This window comes from Taudactylus pleione, unplaced genomic scaffold, assembly GCF_031769625.1.
Source record: "Taudactylus pleione unplaced genomic scaffold, aTauple2 ptg000627l, whole genome shotgun sequence".
Classification (NCBI taxonomy): Eukaryota; Metazoa; Chordata; class Amphibia; order Anura; family Myobatrachidae; genus Taudactylus; species Taudactylus pleione.
Window position 1 is genome coordinate 2,479,932 of NW_028285029.1, and position 14,077 is coordinate 2,494,008.

At 36.9% G+C, this 14,077-nt stretch overlaps 1 protein-coding gene across 1 annotated transcript in view; it reads left to right on the forward strand.

The window, feature by feature from the left end:
- Nucleotides 1-14,077, forward strand: part of LOC148479262 (vomeronasal type-2 receptor 1-like) — a 76,228-nt gene that overhangs the window by 38,562 nt on the left and 23,589 nt on the right. Inside the window, exon 3 of the mRNA XM_088454678.1 lies at nucleotides 1,978-2,225. Coding sequence (XP_088310804.1) covers nucleotides 1,978-2,225 — 248 coding nt within the window. The remainder of the gene's footprint in view (nucleotides 1-1,977; nucleotides 2,226-14,077) is intronic.

Here is a 14,077-nt window from a genome sequence, read left to right on the forward strand (position 1 = left end):
CCACGAATAGCAATTGTAGTAAGGGTTTCCTAATGTTAGAGAAGATCTCCAGTTAGGATGTCATTAGCATAGAAAGGATCCATAAATTTTCTCTTTCACATCCTATTTATAATAGACATTTTCATGAACTTCATGAACAAAATCAGTTATTAAACAATAATTGTAACTATTATACTGTCAAGGCTGGGGACACTGGTTTCCACAAGGAATAGCTGGATAGCAGTTTGAGGGAAGCTTGGGAGGTCTTTAATAAAGAAGGTTTTATATAACTCTTGCTCATAGATGTAAAGATTAAAAATAGTAGGCAGTAGTATAGTATAGGTGAGCTAATGCAGTCAGCACTAAGTAACCTGTGGACCCAGCCGAGGATTGAACTACCTACATACAAAGTAGCTGAAAAGGAATAGGACTTGAAATATAAATGAGATCTGGAGTGGAGCCAGGCTGAGAGTTCACAAAACAGCTGGAATTAATTTGAACTTGCTATATAACGAGATCCAAAATGGAACTTGACAGGAACTAAAGTTAGCAAATGGAGCCAGAGTGGAACCAGACTTGGCAACTGGAGCTGGAGTGGGACCGGACTTAGCAACTGGAGCAGAGTTGGACCAAACTTATCAACTGAAGCCATAGTGGGACTAGACTTAGCAACTGGAGCTTGAGTGGATTTCTTCTGAGCATCTAAGAAAACTAGCATGGGAGCTGGAGCCAAGGAGAAGTATCAGCAACAAAGCTCAGGCTGCCTATTGCTGTCAGGACCAGGAATATATACCCTGTGTGCAGTCGGTTGGACACTGGCCTTGTTAGCATTGGACACTTAATAATCAGCTGACAAGAACCAACATGGTGATGCCCAGTGTCCATGGTTGGCAGGGATGCCTTTCAGTACCCCATGTCCACTGAGACCACCACAACACCAAGAATCTAAAAGCAACTCACCTAGCTAAACAGAAGCCACAATGGCCACGTCCAGTGCCCATAGCCAGAAGGAACTCTACCAGAGCTCCAGATCCCTGGGACCACCTCCATGCATTGAACTCCCTGACAGCATACTCCATATACACCCAGGCCAGGCTCCCTCAAAGACAAATCAGCACAACACCAAGGCTAAGACCGATTTCTGACATATACAGTGTGTTAATTACATTGAAACTAATTGGGTGATTCAGACCCGGTCACAATGCAGTGCACTTTCACAGCCATCAGGGGCAGGGTATGCAATTCACATGGCAAGGCTTAAGGACACCCTATATGTCTTAGAGAACGATAACAGAGCAATTGTACGGTGGTGTAATGATGCCTACTTTTTTTACTTAGCACACATCAACTCAAGAAAGTGTATGATTTATCAGTAACATTGAGTCTCATCGGAGCTGCTCTCAGCCCTTGAGGTAGACCCTACTTCGTGGCAAACACTGCATTCATTGCAGTGTGAAATACAACCAGGTGACATGTATAATAATGCTTCCATGCTAATTATGCATGCCCATAAAATGCCATTATGATGCTCAGACATGCCTGCGTTCACTCATCCACTCCCCCGTTTTCCTGGACCTTCCCCTGTTACCACCCTCAAATGGCAGTATCTGTCATTCAAATAAATATGTAGATATTTGCCTGAGAGGTACAGTATATTTATCTACTTGCATGTGATGATCTGGAGAGAGGTCTTTCTGACATAATTGACTGTGTCACAAGAATGTGAGAGAGGAATGATATTGTCTGTTTTTTAAGTCTGGGCACTGATTATTTTTTTAAAGTGTGGGTTTTGTGTATAAACATGAATTTTAAATAGTATTGTAAGTTTATTATGTTCTTTTAATTTGAGAAAATCATATTGCATATTGTGAAAAACAGTGTAAACAATAAATATTATTATTATTATTAATATTATTATTATTATTAATTGTAGACAATATATTATTTTTAACAGTATACTACAAAGACAATACAGACATCTCAGAGCTTTTCTCTTAGCAATTGATCAGATTAACAGGAACTCAGACATCCTGCCCAATATGACTCTGGGTTATCATCTGTATGATTCTTGTGGAAGTGAGAATAAAGCTGTACAAGATGTTTTACGTATATTGTCTGGACATAAAAAATGTTTTCCAAATTACATGCGTACAGGGCAAAGCACAGTAGCCGGTTTTATTGGAGATCTCAACTCTCACACCACCATTCCAATGGCAGACACATTGAATGTATTGGGTTATACACAGGTAAGTGCCATCACATCTTATTTAGAAATATTGATGCAATCTAGTAATTTATTTGTATGAATGTTGAAGCAACACAGAACTCACTTTTAATGAAACATGCAGAGTATCACTGAGACCATTTTGGATTACCAACAAGAATGAAAGGATTGTTACATGTATTCCAATATGACTTGAAGGGATAAATGTAAATGTCTGCTGTAACAAGCCAATGCCACGGGTTATTACCTTCTCAGGTTCTGCCAGTCACTGGGCAATCAGGATGTCTTCTGGACACAGGGTCTGATACTCTCACTGGTCATGAAAACTGAGCTGGGATGGCACCTGAAGATGCTAGGAGACCTAGATGGAGAGCGGCCATGTGTACTGCAGGAATTGCCAGATAGCTGTACAATACTGCAGTGCTTGCTATTTTGGAATTTGATTGTCTTCACACTGATTAGTGGAGCTCTCTGTTAATGTCAGGTCTGCTCTACCTTGCCCGTTATAGTTTATACCGGGTGTGTAGACTCTGGTAATTGTCCATACTCCTGAAAAATCTCTAACAGTCTAAATTCTATTAGACCCTCTGGACTTTGCCTTGCTTTTGTGTTATCAGTGAATTCTGCCCACAACCTTGCTGCTCCACTTTTATCACAGTGCTGAGGAATCTGTCCATGACCTTGTTGCTCCATTGTCATCTGATTATTGTGACCTGTGCTGTGGCCTTGCTACTCCATACTAGCTGGAAGCTGCTTGCTTTGACCTTGGCATCGCCACATAATCAACCCATATACAGTGTCCTCAGTTATCAGCCTCATTGTGTCATTTCACCTTTTAGCCAAGTCACTGTCAGCGGTCTAACCACTCAGCCTTACTTATTCATTTATACAAATATTGTTTAGCATCTCCTGGTTCTCATCAGTACTGGCATCCAGTCATTAGTTGCATAAACTGATAGTGATCTTTTGAACTACTATGTAATCCACTACTGCCTGAGCATAAGTCCAGGTGGCAATCTAAGTACCGGTGAGCATGTTTAGCTCTAAGTTAACAATGTGGGGCAGTTATTGGCTTGAAGACATCACCAGTAAGACTCTAGAGGAATTATTCAAGTGATCATAACATTTACGAGATGCTGGTATCAAGTGTGATTCCTGTGAGTCTGCCTGTTTTTTTAAGTGTCAATAATTAAAAAGAGAAAACAAACATGGTTTTGAATTTTATATTATTGGCACTTTAAAAAAAATGGGCAGACTCGCCGATGCCTGCACCTCAGAGGGTATTACATTTCCACCTAAAAGTTTTATCAATCAACATTTATATTTCACACTACAAAACATCAAACAATTCAAAGGATTACATATTAAATTTTTTGCCAGGTTCCAGGAATGGAAATAATTCTAAAAACGAGACTACTAACCATGAGTTCAAACTAGCTATAACAGATAAGTAAAAACTATTTCTTAAACAACTAGTATGCACTTTAATATTCCTAAAGTGTTTTTTTTAAAAAGCAGCCATTTGAAAAGGCCATGACTACGTTTGTTATTGTCCTTAATAATTCAATTTACATTCCCTACACTCTTTTTATTTAAAATGTCTTTCATCATAGATAGACTTTGAATGATAACAAAGTAACTACCCTTTGGAGCACGTTACAATCTGACAGAGAGCCTGATTCAGCACAGATCACAAGTTTGCACATACACCCGGCCACCACAAAAATATGCTAATAAATCCAACCAAGATGCCGACACAGCACGATAAGCCGACACCCAGCAATACATAATGCCGTCCACTTCCCATTACTTACATTTGCAATACCTCGCTAGACAGTGAAAACATCAGTAACATCGAAAACCATTGGACCCAAACGAACAAATGTGGTTTACCAGACCTCACTCACAAACTGCTAAACTTCCTGTTTGCATCTAGAGCTCTGGCAGAATATTTCATCATGGGTACTTAATTATTCACGCCCCTGTAATGGCATTCAAATGCACTGCCATGCCTGCATTTCACTGGCCACCCTGTCACTACCCCCAAATGGTCACTTCCTGTCAATCAATGTGTGCTGAGAATGTGTGCTCCCTGCGATCACTACCCAATCACAGTGGCCGGTTTCTGCACATGCACTGCAATGCATACACAATCACCCAATGCATGCAAATTTGTGGCTGCTTTCCTTGCTGAATCAGGCCCAGAATGTACTTTCCAAACCACACCATGATATATTTGGAAAAAAAATACTCTCTACAGCACATGTACAACAATTCAGCAGATCTACAGCCTTCAACCATATCAAAAAGAAGAGGAATTGCTGAATCTTAGTTATCAAAAAAAAAGTTGTTAGTAGACAATGAAAGATCTGCAGCGATGTCCACAGCAACTTAAAAGTTTTCACTGCCTCCTCCTTGCTACCATGTAAGATTAGAGACTGCAGATGCTTTTCCTTGAACAGCTAAAATCAATTACATCATCTTTAGTTTTAGTAGTATTTACGAACAGAGGATTCACTTCACTCCTCTGGGATTGGAGCACAATCTAATCTCTGTATGCAGACTTATCGACACCATTAATCAAATCAACAACAATAGTGTCATCAAGATATTTAACTATTAAGTTAGATTTAATAGGCATGATACAATCATAAGTGTAAAGTGAGTAAAGCTTGTTAATTAAATAAAATGCACACTCGGGGGTACCTGCATTCCACAGGATTTCTGATATAATTATCAGGCTTAACAGTCTGAGGGTGCTTGACGAATAGTCTAGAATCACTGCTGAGATCCTTACTGTATATCTGCAGAGAGCTAGTCACAGGGGCCTATTCATCATGGCATAATCATAAATAGTGATAATTAAGTTTTAAACTAACTGTTATTTAAAAAAATGTTTTGGAGGCATTCAGCATGCTTCATTCATCATGCCTCATTCATCATGCCTCCCTAACATATGTTTCACTTCCAAAAAACTGCTCTTTTTGGAGAGTCAGGTTTTTGGAAAAGTGATACTTTTCCCCTGCAGCTGAATTATCTACCAGTATTTCCACACTGCTGCATGTCTCCCCCTCTCTACCACCCACTGTCTTCAACCCCTCCCCCCTGTGTCCTCCAGTGTCCAATCTGGCCCCCCCTCCAACCCCAGTGGGTGTCCGATCTGGCCCCCCTCCCCCTGTGGGAGTCTGATATCCCCCTCTTCCTGTGGGTTGCCTAATGCCCCATGTTGCCTCATTTTCTGCGAGTGGCAAGGCTAGGATTTGTGTCCATGCACACAGTTTCGTGGCCTTACACGCCTGCCAGTATGCATAAGCCGAGGCTTACTCAGCTGGCTGGTGCCATCCACCAATGTGACCAATGATTGCAAAGGTTATCCCATCCTTTTACCTGGGATAGCATGGATGGAATTGCATAGCTGGATGGTTGAAATGCAGAGCTCCATATAGGTTATTTGCCCAACTACCTCAAATAAACTTGGCATATTTGCCAGATGCAACTAAGGTGCTGAATACTCCTGGGGGTAAATTTACTAAGATGGGAGTTCTATTTAAGAAGTGATGTTGCCCATAGCAAATAATCAGAATCTACTTCTCATTTATCTAGAACTTTCTTCAAGATAATACCTGGAATGTGATTGGTTGCTATGGGCAACATCACTTCTTAAAAAGAACTCCCATCTTAGTAAATTTACTCCCTGATCTCCTTCACAAAAGGAGGAAACATGTTTAGGTAAAAAAATCTCTGCCATAGTATAGAAAAATATATAAGATTCTCAGTGAACCTTTTCACTGCAGCCATAGAGCAATATAATAGCCTAAAACTATCCCTTCTATTATATTACATTTAATCTGTTGGTGCTGTGAAATTTTGTGATAATTCCAACATAACCTATAAAATAAATAAATAAAAAACAACAATAGGTTATATACCAATAAAACACCCTAGTGAATCCAGAAAAAATAATTAAGAGTTTTACAATGTTGCATGAGATTGGCTTTTTTGTTATTTCCCTTGGTCATATGATTTTATGATCAAAAGGCTGATGCAAGAAGTGTAAAAAGATACATAGAGGAGTCCACGTTTTCTTTGCTCAAGAAATAATATTTAATTAACATATTTTTTTTCTGTGGTACATTTGGATTTTATCTTTTAGTAACAAGACTGAATAGTTTGAAAACTATATAAACACATCTATTGTCCTAGATTTACTATGGTGTTTTATTGGTACTACTGGTGATGTATCTCTCTTTGTGACCTGTATTAACAAAGATCCCCAGAGTTTTGAAATGTTCACCTGTATGATGATGTCAGATCAAATAAATAACCATTTTTGCATGAAAATTGGTAAAAACCCTCCATTGCTTGTTTAAAGCCAATTATGGACAAATAAAAGGAATCTCTCCTGGGTTCCATAGAGAAGCCCATTGCAGCTGCACAGGCTTTGGTTGTGAATGAAAATTACTTATTTTTGCATATCTTGTGTCCATCTTGCTGTGGACTACTTTGCCTTGCACCCATCAAAAACATTACCTCAGAAACTACCTTAAAAATGTTTTTGCCATTAGAGCATCTTTTGGGAATTGTGGATACATGCTGACAAAATATGTGATTACACTGTCTAATAAGTTGATACATTGATCCACTCACTGTACATGTTTCATTTGCTAACCATTGCTTTATATTCATATGTCAACTATTGCTTTATTATGTTGTGTTTGCATAACACATTAACTAATAAATTAACTTATTTAAATAGCAACTTACCTGTTCTTTACACTATGTTTCAACAAATGTTCTCTATCCTTGATGATTAACTCCTGTCAGCTGCACAAACCTCCTTTATAAAACTGACCGATGTTGATGCAAAGAGGGTTTACTTTGACAAATTAGAGTTTGCTAATCTCCTGGCTAAGCCTCCTTCTCACCTATATCACAAATTATTAAGATAAAAGAACAAGGAGACAGATCTGTTATTACATGGGCAATTTCTTAGCAATTATCACAGATCCAAAAAATCCCCACATGGATTACACATGGATTACACAATGTTCCCACAATAGGAAGGACATACCTGTCTTTTGTGCAAGGTGGTGTGTGGTACTTAATAAGTGCTCCTTAGACCTTATTTTACTAGTCATTGAGGAGGTGGCATCTGGGCTTGCTTAGCCATGTTGTGATGAAGCTAGATTAGTTAAAGTTTAGAGGATTTCCTCCATCTTGCTGTCTAATCTAACTGAGTAGAAAAATTGGGCCTCTCTTATTATAGACTGGCCAGCCATTGTTTTGATGTAAACAATGGGGATTAGTAAAATGTGATAGCACTGTATCCGGTTGTGCACAGAAAATATGGGAATAATATTTAAGGAATACTTATATGTAGGTATCTATTCCTTCATTGTTATAAAGTGATTTTCTCACACAGATGTTCCCTCATAACATGTGGAAAAAGGGGATAAAACAAAGCACAACATGTCTAGTATAGTTTTGGATCAGAATGTAATCAAAAAGATGTATGAGATCATTGTCAGTGCACCTCACTTACACATAAGAGTGCATATTTAAACTTCTAAAGGTATCCTTAAATATATTCTGTGTTGTTTACTTAGCAGTAATTCCTAACGGAAGAAGGGGTATAGTGTACCCGTACTTACACCTTTTGCAATATATATGCATATATATGGGTTTCTTTACAGGTGACGATTCCTATTACAGGTAAGCCCAGCCCCAGGGAATGTTGAAAGGAGTGACGTACCCGTACTCATGTTAGGGTAGAAGTTTTCAAGCACATAGCAGTTTCTTTATGTAGGTAATCGCTCTTAGCTGAAGAGATTCTCCATATTAAAATATAACTTTTAATATTAAAAAAAAAATGTCTTTACATATCATCCCACATATAGCTAGGGAAATACTGTATCACATGTAAAAAATAGGGGTCTGTGCTGCAAACTCAAAGATTCTGATAAGCAGATTGGGCCAGTTCTCATCCAATTAAAAATGTGTAAACACTTACCTCAAAGTGAGGGTACAGCACAGGATCCCCGAATAAAAGTCTCCCAAACCATCGCGTTTCGACGTGTATCACGTCTTTATCAAGGTCCAGGGAGTATTGTTATGAAGCTTCTTTATATAAGGGCTAATGCTGGAATGAAGATGGTGGCACTTCAGGTTCCGACCAGTGTGCACGCGACCGCATTCCGGGACTCGCGGACAACATAGCTCTTTCCTTTATTCTTAATACTGCTGCCCATGCTGTAGAAGGTTCTTCTTTTATCCTGTGGAGCCCTTGGCTGTCTTATAAACAGTCTTTTCAAGGACTTCCTGTTTTCTCAGCACGTGCTGAGGCAGTAGAGAAATTTAGTTCTTTTTCTCTGCCATTTTGATTTGTCTCAAAACAGGAAGTCCATTACTACTTCTATTGTGTGTATCACAGGAAAGATGGGATTTGTAGTTTCCCAAATGACCAATAATCTGAAATAAAATAGGGATAATTACTCCAAACTATAAAGGATTTAGTATAGTTTACTGCGATCTGGAGGATGATAGGTATAACAATATACATTGCAAAAATTGTTAAAATTATAAAACCTGGTTGATAATGTTATCATAAACGACATATTACAAACAAATGAATAATTTAAATTTAAAACAATTGGCAAGAAGAGCGGTTACTAAATGATAATAAAACCATAAAATTATGGATTCCAGGGTTTGATTATTTAATATCTCTATAAAAACCACTTCAATTCAAGTCCTGATTCAGGACTCTAGGGTTGAGATTTTTTTGTTTAAAAATAAGTTACATCTCTGCAACCGCTAGGTTTCTCTCTGTATTCTTATCCCTCCATGTCGCTTTAACTTGCTTGAGGCCTATAAATCTATTGACATGACCTACTGAACATTGATGGGATGTTAGAAAGTGGTTAGACAAATGGTATGTTTTTAGTCCTTTCTTAATGTCTCTTATGTGTTCAGCTACACGGGTCTTGAGTGGTCTTGTAGTCCGTCCAATATATGCATGTCTGCAGGAACATTCCACCATGTAACCACATTTGACGTGTGTCATGTGATGAAGTCTCTGATTTTAAAATTTACTCCATTCACCTGAATTTCATTATATATATTTTGAGTGTCCATGATATTTCTGCATGCTATGCATAAGCCACACCGGTGAAATCCCTTTGTTCTTTTCAACTGCCTAGAAGCAACCGGTAACATGCTTCTCACCAGATGGTCTTTTATGTATTTGGCCTTCCTATATATGAAGGTGGGTCTATCCGGGATTATTTTTTTCAGTATGGGGTCCTTTTGTAACAGATACCAGTTTTTCTTAAATCATTTTTCAATTTGTTTATGTTGTACATGGTATCTCGTTATTAGAGCCCATTTTTGTTTATCTTTTGCCCCTTCCTTTTTTTCTTTATATTTCTGGTTCTGTTGACCGTTTATGAGAGTAGATCTCTCACTTCTTTTAATTTCTTCCACCGCTTTTGATGTAATCTAGCTGCCAACGGCCACTGCAAACTACCTTCAAAAAAAGCAAAAAACACCAAGAAAAAAACTTCACCTTAAAGTGGGTTTAAACAGTCTTGCAAATGAATTATTTGTTCACAATACACACAGGAACAAACTTCCCTGGTTTACTTGTACCATGTTGTCTTTTTGTTTAAATAAATTCAAAGCATTTCTTCATGTGGCATTACAGATTAACACAGATACACCTTTTCCTAGCAGCCTGTGCTTAGCAATCTGTACCAAACCCAAACTTAACAAGACCAAGTAAAAACACAGAGGAACAAATATGGTGCTTTTTAGCCAGATAACACCTTTTTTTCTGCTGCAAAAAATCTAAGAAACAATTGAGTTTGTTTGGAAATAATCACACTGTCGGGTATATTTACTAAAGTGTAGGTTTTTAGAAGAGGATATTTTGCCCATAGCAACCAATCAGAATCTAGCTATTATCTTCTAGAAGGTGCTATCTCAATCCTCAGGACACCACAAAGGTCAAATTTTCTAGGTCATCTAGCAGGTGCACAGGTGTATTCATTACTCACTGACACATTTTAAAAGATTCACAGTTGGAGCTAATTATTTCACTTGTGATTCTGTGAGAAGACCTGGAAAACATTCACAGTTTGGGGTCCTGAGGAACAAGTTTGAGAACCTGTGTGCTAGATAAATGTTAAATAGAATCAAATTACAAGACAGACTTTAGGGCTATGGCTATACTATGGGGCAAAGGTCATCTTACTCTTGACTGTACTTGTAAGTTGGGAAAGTACAGGGCCTAATGGATGAGGAAGGAGTTCATATAGGCCTTAAACTAATATCTTCCAAAAATTCTGTGTTACTTCCAGCCAAGATTTCTTTTAACCAACAAATGGACAATGTATCTGCTTTCTTGGACAGTGGAGCTGCAGGGAATTTTTTTGACATTAGTTTTACTCAGTGTCTTGGCATTCCCTGTCTTGAATAAACACCAGCAATTACCATATACAGTCATCGATGTTATCTCACTCTTGAATATTCAAATTAAATCCCAAACTACTTCTGTTCTGGTGGCCAAAGCTTCTTTGCATATTGAAATATTAGTGTTCTTTCTGGTTCATTGTCCCATGGTTTCACTGATATTAAGCCATCCTTGTTTTAAAGTTTATCATCCTGTGATTAACTGGGAGACAGGAGAAATAATCCAGTGAGGGTCTAAATGTGCTGCTGGTTGTTTGTCTTTGCCAGTTTGGATTCTGCAGCAGGTACAGCACCTGAAGGTCTACTGCCTCAGTAACAGGAATTTTCCATTGTTTTCCCAAACATAAAGCTGTCCTGGCTCTCTCCTAACCTCCCAAGTGATTACCATGCTTATAATGTCACTGTTACAGAGTGTGACAGGGACACAATATAGAATATTTTCACTGACTCAATAAGCTGGCTTCCAAAGCATTGCCATCCTAAGGTGGTCTTTGTCAAAGCATAGTTTATACATAATCCATATTCCCAAGACACATTATACTTAAAAAAAGACATATGATTAAAATAGTATTCCAATGTGTATTATAAGTTGAATAGTATATATATATATATATATATATATATATATATATATATATATATATACACACACATATATATAGTACATAACTACATACAGTATAGATATATGCTAATACCTATGTTTGGATCATTTAAAAAAAATATCCTGCAAAAACCAATCAAGTATCAGTAAAAAATAAGTAATAAAAATATAGGCAAGGGTGTATAAATAATACAAACACATATATTGATCTTCCATTAGAACAATGTACAAAACAAAAAAATTCAATAAAAGACCAGGGTTAAAGAAACCACTTCAATTTGAAATCACCATTTAAACCACATGACTGTTGGGTTTTTAACTCATAAATCTATTTTATTTCAGCACGTGCTAAAAACTGCATTAAAATCTCCCTTTCTCTATTTTTTTTTAATTTGTTCTATTACTTTGAAGCTCATTATATCATTTACTTAACAATTTTGATTAGTTTTAAAGTGTAATGCCATACAATGATTTTCTACCCCTTTACGAATATTTCATAGGTGTTCACCCATACATATTTTAAAAGGATGGCTTGTTCTTCCGACATATTGTTTATTGCATTTGCATTGTATCAGGTAAATGACATTGCTACTGTTGCAAGTTAAAAAAATATGTATTCTATACTCCTTCTTTGTCACAGAAGAAATAAATGTATAAATTTTTTACCTTCTTTATTGTAACAATTTTTGCTAGCAAAGCACAGACAATAAGGGAAGAAACCTTTTGTGTTTATCCTACCATCTATTCTTTTTATAAGGGAAGAAGAACTTTTAACTAAAAAGTTATTTAGATTTGGAGGTTTTTTTATATATCACTATAGGTTTTTCAGGTAGCTTATTCTTTAAAATAGGGTCAGCTTTAAAACTGCCAAAGTGTTTTTTAAAACATTGGGAAAACTTAAAAATCTCTGATAAAGGTTAAAACTTTTTTGTTTTTTTATTTTCTCTTCAAGAAGGTCATCTCTCTAGATGGCATCAATATTATGAAGGGCTTTGTCTAAAAATTCTTCTTTATATCCCTTATTTAAAAAATATTATTTTAAAGGGCATACTTGCTTTTTATATATCAATTAATTAGTGTAATTTATTTTTATGCATTAAAATTACCAATTGGGTACTCTAGTCAGCCAAATAGGATGATAGCAATTAATTTATAGGTAATGATGGCAGCTATCTGTGGGTTTAAAAAAGTTTTTGGTACAGAATTTAGATTGAGCAATATACACAGTAAATTAAAAAAAGAATTATCAATGGTGTAAATAAGGACAATCCCATAATCATTATTCAGATACTCCTGGAACTTGGAGATGGTATTTAAACCACTCCTCCATACAAAATTAACATCATCTATATACCGATGATAAGACATGAGGCCCACCCCCAGCTCTTGCCAAACATGGTGCTCCTCCCACAAGCCCATGAAAATATTGGCAAAACTGGGGGCAAACCCAGTGTCCATCACAGTTCCGTAGTGCTGCATAAAATATTTGTCCTTAAAGGCAAAGTGATTATTTTTTTAAATAAATTATTTGCCTTCTAAAATAAATACTTGTGTATTTAGACAATGTTTCTTTCAAAAGTGTCTCCTTAACCAGTTGGAGACCTTCATCATATTTAATAAATGTATATAATGACCCTTTATCAGCCGTTATTAACATATTCCCCTTCCTGCCATTCTACCTCCCTCAGTTTGTTAATTGCAGCTATTGTATATCTCAGATATGCTTTGCCTTTACAGTCAATGGGTTGGAGGAAGTAGTCTATCATCTGTGACAGGTTACATGTAATAGATCTTATGGTGGGATGTAAATAACAATATGGTTATTATTAGGCCCTTAAAAACACCTCTGTTACCTCTTATCTAGGTATAGTTTGACCACCTTAATGAAGCAACAATCTTTTCCTAGATAGATCTGTGGTGTACTTATAATCTTAATGAAATGAGAGAAATATGAATGGAAGATGGCATTCAATACCAACTCTGGATATTACGAAAACCTAGTTATGCCATATTGTTCTTCCAAAACACCACCCACTGTATTGCAAGAAAAGATAAATGATGTCCTTCATGAATTAGAAAAATGTATTGTTGTCTGCTTAGACAATATTTTGATCTATTACCAGCACTTGGAGAAGCATCAAAGCCAGGTCAATCAGGTTCTGGGAAAACTCTGTGAGCACCATTTTTATGCTAAGCTCGAGAAATGTGAGTTTAGGGTCAAAAAAGTTTATTTTTTGGGATACATCATCACTTCTAAATGGTGCTCCATGGATCCTAGTAAACTTAAGTTCATTATTGACTGAAAACAACCCACTAACATAAAAGCCATTAAATGGATTTTGGGATTCATCAGTTATAGGCAATTTGTTCATTTTCTGTGCTGGTTGCTCCAAACACTGACTTAACTAACAAGAAAGCAGAAACTTCTGTTTAGTCCTCACAAGCTATTCAAGCATTTGAAGCTTCTACACAAGCATTCATCTAAGCTCCAATTCTTTGCCATCTGAATCCTGACTTGCCTTTTTTCATCAAAGTGGATGCTTTTAAAGTAGGTATTGGTGCAATTCTCTCCCAAAAGGACTCTGTGGATAATCAGATACATCCTTGTGCTTCCATGTCACAGAAATAATCTGATGCAGAAGCTAATTATAATGTAGGAAATGTATTAACTACTTGCCATCTAAATGGCTTTGGAAGACTGGAGACATTGGCTAGAAGGTGCTAAGCACACATTATTTACAGACCATAAAAATCTATTATACATTGAGTCAGCCAAAGATTTAACTCCAGATAGGCATGCT